Source organism: Ovis aries, chromosome 22 (assembly GCF_016772045.2).
Source record: "Ovis aries strain OAR_USU_Benz2616 breed Rambouillet chromosome 22, ARS-UI_Ramb_v3.0, whole genome shotgun sequence".
Lineage (NCBI taxonomy): Eukaryota > Metazoa > Chordata > Mammalia > Artiodactyla > Bovidae > Ovis > Ovis aries.
This window is the reverse complement of record NC_056075.1, coordinates 51,198,276-51,207,652: the sequence shown is the minus strand read 5'-3', so window position 1 is coordinate 51,207,652 and position 9,377 is coordinate 51,198,276. Positions and strand designations below refer to the sequence as shown.

At 61.0% G+C, this 9,377-nt stretch overlaps 1 protein-coding gene across 2 annotated transcripts; it reads left to right on the top strand.

The window, feature by feature from the left end:
- Positions 1–205: 205 nt before the first annotated feature.
- On the top strand, positions 206–3,629 carry FUOM (fucose mutarotase). 2 transcript variants are annotated; one of them, XM_060404879.1, is made up of 7 exons: positions 206–308; positions 758–826; positions 1,908–1,978; positions 2,147–2,245; positions 2,650–2,825; positions 2,982–3,055; positions 3,302–3,629. In XM_060404879.1, exons 1-7 carry the CDS (start codon positions 224–226, stop codon positions 3,457–3,459), a joined length of 732 nt encoding a protein of 243 aa, XP_060260862.1. In that variant the 5' UTR covers positions 206–223; the 3' UTR covers positions 3,460–3,629. The 2 variants fall into 2 exon arrangements, with proteins under 2 accessions (XP_060260862.1, XP_014958999.2); XM_015103513.3 differs by lacking the exon at positions 2,650–2,825.
- The last annotated feature ends 5,748 nt before the right edge of the window (positions 3,630–9,377 follow it).

The following is a 9,377-nucleotide window of genomic DNA, read 5'->3' as shown; positions in this document are numbered from 1 at the left end:
GCAGCCCCGCCCCGCGCCCCGCCCCGCGCGCCGCCCCGCGCAGCCCCGCCCCGCGCAGCCCCGCCCCGCGCAGCCCCGCCCCGCGCAGCCCCGCCGCGCCCCGCCCCGCGCGGCCCCGCCCCGCGCGGCCCCGCCCCGCGCGGCCCCGCCCCGCGCGGCCCCGCCCCGCGCGGCCCCGCCCCGCGCGGCCCCGCCCCCGGCCGCCAGCCCGCGGCCCGCGACCATGGTGGTGCTCAAGGGCATCCCCGCGCTCCTGTCCCCGGAGCTGCTCTTCGCCCTGGCGCGGATGGGGCACGGAGATGAGATCGGTGAGCGCGGGGTCCGGGCCTCCGGGAGAGCTGGCCCCGCGAGCCGCAGGCAGGCAGGGCGCCGGGCCTGGGCGGGGGCGGGCAGGTCCGGTTCCCTCTCCAGCCCGGCGTCCGGGCCGAGCGTCCCCGCGCACGCCCCGCCGCAGCCCGCGCTCCAGCCCCGTCCGCTCACGGCCCTCGGGCCCGCACCGCCGGCGCCCGGGCTGGTCTGGGACGTGTGCGTCGGTCCCTCTTCCTGGGACCGCGGCCGCGCGCCTGGAGCCCGCCCAGCCTTCGGCTACCCCGCAAGTCCTCGGGCGCGCAGGCTCCGGTCCCTCGCGATCGCAGACCCGGGCGGGGCGGGGCGAGTCCTCAGGCGTCGGCCCTGCGGCTCCGGGTCTGTGCCCCCCACGCGGCGCGAGGAACGTGAGCCGACCCAGCGCTGATGTCTGGCCGTGCGGGCCCTCCAGTTCTTGCAGACGTGAACTTCCCCAGCAGCTCCATCTGTAGAGGCGGCCCGGAGGAGATCCGCGCCGACGGTGAGCCCCGCCTGCCGCAGGGTGGGTGGGAGGGTGCGCTGGGCTCTGGGCCGCCGGCTGCTGAGGCTCTGCCCCGCCCCCACCAAGCCCGCAGGAACTGCCCCAGGGACCCAGGAGGTCTCAGCAGATTCTCCCCGCAGCCCCCGCCCCCAGACGGGAGCCTGGGCCTCCTGCCCCGTCTCACGCAGCACTTGGTGGCCTCTTACAAATGGGGAAACAGGCCTGACCGAGCGGTGGTGCCCAGCCCAGTACAGGAGCTCAGCTTGTGCTCTGCTGTGGAATCCCAGCACTGCTGCTGCTAAGTCGCTTCAGTCGTGTCCGACTCTGTGCGACCCCATAGATGGCAGCCCACCAGGCTCCCCTGTCCCTGGGATTCTCCAGGCAAGAACACTGGAGTGGGCTGCCATTTCCTTCTCCACCCAGCACTGGCGCCCTGGCCCCAAATGTTCCAGGTGTCCGCACACTCACACGCCTCTAACGGCCTTCTCACCTTCTCGTGGGGGTGGGGGGTGGGGGAGCAGGGCAGGTCGCGCAAGGGGACAGTGGGAGGTGAGACTGGGGGTCGGGACCAGGTCCTGGAGGGGACACGAAAGAGAGGGTTAGCAGTCCTGACGGTAATGGAGGTGGGCTGGGCTTGGATGTGCCTGGTGCTTCCCACCCCCAGTGATGTTCTGAGGGTGGGACAGTCCTTTCTTTTCACGGGCTTCTGTATTTCCCAGTTTTGTACGTGAACACACGCTAGTTTAACAATCAGAAACCAACTTTCAGGAGAGCAGAGGGCCTTGGAGCCAAGCGGGACAGGTCTGACGGCAGCTAAGAGAGGTCTCTTTCCAGACCCCACTATCATCTCAGGGGGTCATTTCCAGGGCCTCCTTGGATCAAGAAAGTGGCCTGGCTGCCCCTCATGGTGGACACGTGTTTGAGGTCACCACCAACAGCCTGTGTGGAAGAGTGAAGGTGGGGTGGGCAGGGGCAGACAGAGACAGGGGCCGCGGCTCCGGCGGGGAGACTCAGTGTGACCTCGTCAGTGTCCCCAGGCGGGCCGCTCACACCTGTGTCTGAGGCCGTCCTCTGCCCGCAGGCCTGGGCATCCCCCAGCTCCTAGAGGCCGTGCTGCAGCTGCTACCCCTGGACACCTACGTGCAGAGCCCGGTAAGGCTGCTCCGGGCCTCGGCTTACCCTCTGCCAGAGCGCAGGGACCACTTGCCCTGATGGGGATGGGAAGGACGCATGTTCCCGAGGCGCTGAGCCAACCAGAGGAGCCCTGAGGGCGCCCGGGGGGAGGGGGGTGGCCACAGAGCCGAGCCTCTCCGTCTCTAGGCTGTGGTCATGGAGCCGGTGCCCAGCGACAGGAAGAACGGCCTGCTGGCCCCAGTGTGGACGAGCTACCAGTCCATCCTTTCCAGGGCTGGCTATGAGGTGAGCCTAAGATCCCCACTGGGAAAGGGCCCAGGGACCCTCTGTGCCTTGGAGGCCCAGGAAAAGTGAAAGACAGCCCCGGAACTATGGCCCACGGTTATGCGAGCTCCCACCCCAGCCAACCCCCTCCCTCCCGGGACCCTCATCTAACTCTGCCTGGGGGTCCTCACACACCCCATCCTGAGAATAGCAGGGTACTCCTGGCTCCCACTTGTGGCCAGAGGCCTGGCCCGATGCTGCCTGTCGCCCCTTGTCCTGCAAAGGGCCGGGCAGGTCTTGGGTGGGACTTTCCTGAAAGGACCCGGGGCTCCTGGTCTGGACAGTAGCCCCACCACCCACCATTCTGAGGGCTGGTGCTGCTGCTAAGTCACTTCAGTCGTGTCCGACTCTGTGCGACCCCATAGATGACAGCCCACCAGGCTCCGCCGTCCCAGGGATTCTCCAGGCAAGAACACTGGAGTGGGTTGCCATTTCCTTCTCCAATGCGTGAAAGTGAAGTTGCTCAGTCGTGTCTGACTCTTAGCGACCCCATAGACAGCAGCCTACCAGGCTCCTCTGCCCATGGGATTTTGCAGCTCAGGTGATTCTGGGGCCCCAAGCAGGTGGCCACCACGGCCCCCTGTGTCCCTGCCTGCCCAGTCCGCACAGGTCAGAAGGCCAGTGTCCTTGGGGCCCTTGCCTGCAGTTTCCCATTGCCCTCGGGCCTGAGCTTCAACCCTCCCGCTCTGCCTTCCAGTTCTCCCTGGGGATGGTGGAGAGGTTTGCGTTTTATGAACGGGCGAAAAAGGCTTTTGCTGTTGTGGCAACAGGGTGAGTTCTGGCTGGATCCACTGGGCCCACTGGGTTGCGCTACGTCTGCCAAGCAGGGTCCCTACCCGTCCCCACTCCAGAGCTCTCGCCACCCTCCATGCAGCCCCTGCCCCTGAACTAAACACCCCACAGGGAATGAGAGAGGCAAGGGGTTTCCTGGGCGTGCGCGGGTGGGCGCCAGAGCGGTGGTCCGGGTAGCTGGGGCCTCTCCATCCCCGCCTGCCGCTCAGCCTGCTCCTTGTGCAGGGAGACAGCCCTCTACGGGAATCTCATCCTCAAGAAGGGGGTGCTGGCTCCTGAAGACCTGTGCTAAGCCTGTTGAAGACCACCCACCCAGAGAGGAATCTACACCCCCCGAGCCTGCCGAGGCCACCAGCAGACACGTCCGTCCGGTGGCCAGATGAGCCAGCCTGGCCCTCCCCAGCAGCACCCAAAGCTCGCCCCGCCGGGACCCTGCGTGGGCCTCTGCTGACCAGGGCCGGGGTCATCCCGTTTATGGAAATGATGCAAAAGTGTGGTGGTGTGCCCAGCGCTGGGTCCAAAGCTTTAAACAGTAGCGGTTTCCTGACTCACAGAGGCCTGTTTGGTGCTGAGTGCAAGGGAGGCTGTTGGCTCCCCAGAGAGCAGACCCCCACTCACTCCTGGCGAATCCTCAGAGGGGAGGTAAGGCCTTCCTCCCAGCAGGTTTGGGTCACCTGCTTGGCAGGTCCAGGGGGATGTGGAACAAGAGTGCACACAGGTAGAGAGAGACCTGTGAGTGGGGAGAGCACACAGGGGGTCTGGGTGGGGGTCCTTGGTGAGGTAGCACAGGGCAGGGGGCCTGGAGGGGGTGTGCCAGCCTCCCGGGCAGCCCTGAGTGGGCGTGGGCTTGGGCTAGTCCTGCTCAGCTGCAAGCACTAAGGTGGTCCTTGAAGAAGGGGCTGGGGCCGTTCCTTCAGCCCAAAAGGTAGGAGGGAAGGTGTCAGGGGCTGGCCCGGAAGCTCTCGGGACCGACCAGACCGTCAGCTGGTGGGGGGGCAGTGCCGTGTTCCCACTCCAGTGGTTAAGCACCTACTGACTGGGCACACACAAACCTGAGTGCGTCTGGGGATGGCCGGGGTGGTGGCAGAGGGGAAGCGACGGCCTCCTGGCATCTTCTCAAATTGAGTCTCAAACTACGGTGGGCAGGGGTCCCACTGGCCACTGCACAGGGTACCTCCCTGAGGGTTCCCTCCTTCCTCCTCCAGACTACAGGACTAGACGCGGGAGCTGGGGTGACCGGGGATCCCCAGGGCTCGGGGGAGGCTCCCGTGGTCTGGACCGGGGCTGGTAGATCTGGAGGACAGATAGGCACACTGGGCAGATCTGGGACTCAGCCTGGGGAGGGGACTGTGTTCTGGCCCGCCACCGCTGGGGCTTAATCTCAGACCTCTGACCCCACAGCCAGCCACTTCCAGCCACAGAAGGGCCTCTCTTGAAACAGCTTTGTTGAGGTGGATTCTCATGCAGTGGCTGATCACGTTTAACGTGTTCAGGTGAACTCCTCTGGGTGCTGAATCAGCACCTCCACCCCCACCCCCCAGGATGGCACTTTGCAGAGTTTCGCTCAAGCGGAAGGCCGCTTGTGCCCAGCATGCTTGTGTGGGGTGCTTGCCGTGTGAGTCCACGATTCCTCTTTGCTGCTGAGCGGAGTTCCGCCGCTCCCCGGCACCTCCTGGGGGGCTCTGGGTTGCTTCCAGCTCTTAGCTGTTACAGATGAGCTTGCTGTGAACATGAGTGGGGTAAGCACCCCTGTTGAAGGCTTGACTGTAGGGCACGTGTGTGTGTGACTTTGTAAGAAGCCCCCAGGCTGTTTCAGGCCGCTGAGCAGGCCCCAGCCCCAGAGAATGCGCCTTCCGGCCCGGGGCCTGTTCCCCCCAGCGGGACTCGCCCGGCGTCACCTGCAGCCCTCATTCTCCTTCCCTGACGGCTGATGACGCTGAGCGTCCTCTCGGGGGGGTGTGGCCTTCTGTCTGCTGTCTCTGCTGACGCGAGTGGTCAGGCTCTTGCCGGTTCTGGACCACGGCCTTTAACGATCCTGGTCCCCACTTCTCCTGGGGCCCCAGCGGCTGACCTGCTGTCCAGCTGGGCCCCGGCACCGCCTGCCCAGGCTGCGTCGGGTCCCGCAGGCTCAGGCTCAGGACCGCCCCGACGACTCCCTTCTCCAGATGCCACTCCGAAGTGCCTCTAGCTGACTGGCTGTAGACTCAGGGCTCCTACCACCCCTCCTCGGGCTTGATTGCTTTCCTCAAGCAGCTCACAGAACTGAGGGAAAAAGCCACTCCCTGGATCACCGTTCACCCTAAAAGGACAGGGCGTGGGGACCACCAGGTGAGTGGGTCCTGGGGGCGGCGCGTCCCTGCCCTCTGGGCTGCCGCTCTCCCCACCCCCTCACGGGCTCAGCAGCCCTAGAGCTCTCTAGATCCAGCCTTCTGATTTTCTCTGGAGGCTTCATGACGTGCACTGGCCACTGGCGATTGATCCAACCCCCAGCCCCCTCCCCTCCCTCAGGACTGGGTGTGGGGCTGGAAGTTCCAACCCTCGATTCCTGGTGGGTAACTGGCCCCATCCTTAGGGACCTTCCCAGAGTCACCTCTTTCGCACAGTGAAGGGCCGCACTCATCACAGCAAGTCCCGAGGGTTTAGGACGTCCGTGCCAGGATCAGGGATGAAGACCGAAGATGTTTCTGACGACAGATTGCCGTATCACAGCATTTTTCAGTTAGTACAGGCTCTTGCTGGGGATCCCCTGTGCCCACCAGAAGGGTCTCGTTCAGTCGTGTCCCACTCTTTGCAACCCCATGGACGCCAGGCTTCCCTGTCCTACACGATCTGGAGCTTGCTCCAACTCACATCCATTGAGTTGGTGATGCCATCAACCATCTCATCCTCGACTCGGTGGTTCCCGAGTCGTCCCCTTCTCCTGCCGTCCATCTTTCCCAGCATCAGGGTTTTTTCTAATGAGTCAGTTCTTTGCATCAGGTGGCCAAAGTACGGGAGCTTCAGCTTCACCATCAGTCCTTTCAATGAATATTCAGGACTCATTTCCTTTAGGATTGGCTGGTTTCATCTACTTGCAGTTAAAGGGACTTACAAGAGTCTTCTCCAACACCACAGTTCAAAAGCATCAATTCTTCAAGGCTCAGCCTTCTTTATGATCCAACTCTCACATCCATACAGGACTATGGGAAAAACCAAAGCTTTGAGTAGACAGACTTCTGTTGGCAAAGTTATGTCTCTGCTTTTTAGTAGGCTGTCTAGGTTGGTCATATCTTTTCTGCCAAGGAGCAAGTGTCTTTTAATTTCATGGTTGCAGTTACCACTTGCAGTGATTTGGGACCCTGAGGAAATAAAGTCTCTCACTGTTTCCATTGTTCACCCGTGTATTTGCCATGAAGTGATGGGACCGGATGTCATGATCTTAGTTTTTTGAATGTTGAGCTTTAAGCCAACATTTTTCACTCTCCTCTTTCACCTTCACCAAGAGGCTCTTTAGCTCCTCTTCACTTTCTGCCATAAGGGTGGTGTCATCTGCATATCTGACGTTATTGATATTTCCCCCAGAATATGCTTCATCCAGCCTGGCATTTCGCATGATGTACTCTGCATATAAGTTAAATAAGCAAGGTAACAATATACAGCATTGATGTACTCCTTTCCCAATTTTGAGCCAGTCTGTTGTTCCATGTCCAGTTCTAACTGTTGCTTCCTGACCTGTATACAGGTTTCTCAGGAGGCAGGTCAGGTAGTCTAGTATTCACATCTCTTTCAGAATTTTCCACAGTTGTGATCCACAGTCAAAGGCTTTAGCATAGTCAATGAAGCAGAAGTAGATGTTTTCCTAGAATTCTCTTGCTTTTTCTATGCTCCAACAGATGTTGGCAATTTGATCTCTGGTTCCTCTGCCTTTTTCAAAATACAACTTGTACGTTGGAAGCTCATTTTGAGCATTACTTTGCTAGCATGTGAGATGAGTGCAATTGTGCAGTAGTTTGAGCATTCCTTGGCATTGCCTTTCTTTGGGATTGGAATGAACACTGACCTTTTCCAGTCCTGTGGCCACTGCTGAGTTTTCCAAAGTGCTGGCATATTGAGTGCAGCACTTTCACAGCATCATCTTTCAGGATTTGAAACAGCTCAACTGGAATTCCATCACCTCCACTATCTTTGTTCGTAGTGATGCTTTCTAAGGCCCACTTGACTTCACATTCCAGGATGTCTGGCTCTAGCTGAGTGATCACACCATTGTGATTATCTCGGTCATGAAGATCCTTTTTGTACAGTTCTTCTGTGTATTCTTGCCACCTCTTCTTAATATCTTCTGCTTCTGTTAGGTCCCTACCGTTTCTGTCCTTTATTGAGCCCATCTTTGCATGAAATGTTCCCTTGGTATCTCTGATTTTCTTGAAGAGATCTCTAGTCTTTCCCATTCTGTTGGTTTCCTCTATTTCTTTGCACTGATCGCTGAGGAAGGCTTTCTTATCTCTCCTCGCTGTACTTTGGAACTCTGCATTCAAACGGGTATATCTTTCCTTTTCTCCTTTTCCTTTCACTTCTCTTCTTTTCTCAGCTATTTGTAAGGCCTCCTCAGACAGCCATTTTGCCTTTTTGCATTTCTTTTTCTTGGGGATGGTTTTGGTCGCCATCTCCTGCACAGTGTCGCGAGCCTCCGTCCACAGCTCTTCGGGCGCTCTCTCTATCAGACCTAGTCCCTTGAATCTGTTTGTCGCTTCCACTCTTGGGTTCAACCAAATGCTCAGACTCGGGGAAGAGCACAGCCTCTGGGGGAGCAACGCCCCGTGACACCGCGGGTCACAGCCACCCCACTCGGGGCAGCTCAGGTGTGTGGAGGCGCGGGTCGGAGGGCACCACCTGGCTAAGAGCCTGCGTCCCTAGATGGGGGTGCTGTGCCCAGGGCCACTGCATCGAGGCAGAAGGCTGTGGCTCCCAGGAGGGCTGGCCTCAGTTGTCCCCTCCGTGTCCGGGTGCCTCCCCCACCAACAGTCACTGCAGAAGCGTTGCCTCGTGACTGGGGGCAGAGGGAGGTGACCATGCTCAGAGTCAAAGGACTTGGCACCCTCAGGCGGTTGAGCAGCACGAATGCCCCTGGGAGTTTAGGGGGTTGCAGGGGAAGCCAGCCAGGTGGGGCTCCTCTGACGCCCTCCACCCTGACTGCCATGAAGGAGAAGGGGCACGGCCGTTTCAGGTGACAGACCTCCCCAGGATCTCAGTCAGGGGGCTGAGTAGCCCGCGGCCTCCGCCAGTGTCCCCTGCTCACCCTGAGGCCCCCAGCGCCCGCTGCCTCTCCGCCTGGGCCTTCGGTGCAGGAAGGGCCCAAGGTGACCAGGCTCCAGCAGGGCTGGAGGCAGCTTTGGCCACAAACACCCCCTGGGCTGCCCAAGGCCGTGCTCAGTGTGGACCCGGGTCTGCCCTCCTCAGGACAGTGGTGCCCAATCGCCTGTATTCTCACTGGAGATGGCTGTCCCCTCGCTGACAGCGTGATCTGGAGGGGCCGTGTGAGGTTCAGGGCCGTGTGAGGTTCAGGGCCGCCTGAGGCCTGGGCGATTCTGGGGCAGGAGCAGGGCGCCGAGTCGGCACTGCCCCTGTACTCAGCTGGAGGGTGGTGAGGCACCTGGTGGGGACCAGCACCGCTCCGCCCCAGTTAGGACCAGACCTTGAGCAGGTCTTCCCTGATGGCTCAGCTGGTAAAGAATCCACCTGTAATGCGGGAGGCCTGGGTTTGATCCCTGGGTCGGGAAGATCCCCTGGAGAAGGGAAAGGCTACCCACTCCAGTATTCTGGCCTGGAGAATCCCATGGAGTGTACAGTCAGCCCATGGGTCGCAGGGCCGGCCGTGACTGAACGACTTTCCCTTTCTCACTTTGTGCAGATCACTGCCAGGCCGTGGTTTCATTGGTGCTGTGGGTGCGACAGCTCCCATATGGGGCTGGGAGGCTTGTACGCTGCTGAGCAGTGCATCTGGGGGTGAGGCTACCATTTGGGTCCTTGAGGAGCTCGGAACTGGGGGAGAGACATGCTGGCCCTAGGGCGCATGAGGCCCCCGCTGGGCACCTCGGTGTGTCTTAGCCCTGAGCAGGCTCCGTCCAGGTGTGGGGAGGGTCCAGGTACCAAGTGTGCCCCTCTACACCCCGAACGTGGCTGCCACAGCCAGAGCCCTCTACACCTGCGTGTGGATGCCAAGTGCGCTCCAGTGACCTGCGCCCACGGCCAACAGCGGGCCTGCTGAGCCGCCGACGCGGAGCCTAGGCCCGCCTGCCCCACTCGCCCGTGCCCGGTCCCCTGA

Coding starts and splice junctions, on each gene's coding strand:
- FUOM (XM_060404879.1), top strand. CDS start 224: ATGGTGGTGCTCAAGGGCATCCCCGCGCTCCTGTCCCCGGAGCTGCTC. Junction 827..1,907: donor GGAGGAGATCCGCGCCGACG/GTGAGCCCCGCC, acceptor CTCTGCCCGCAG/GCCTGGGCATCCCCCAGCTC. Junction 2,246..2,649: donor TTTCCAGGGCTGGCTATGAG/GTGAGCCTAAGA, acceptor GCGACCCCATAG/ATGACAGCCCACCAGGCTCC.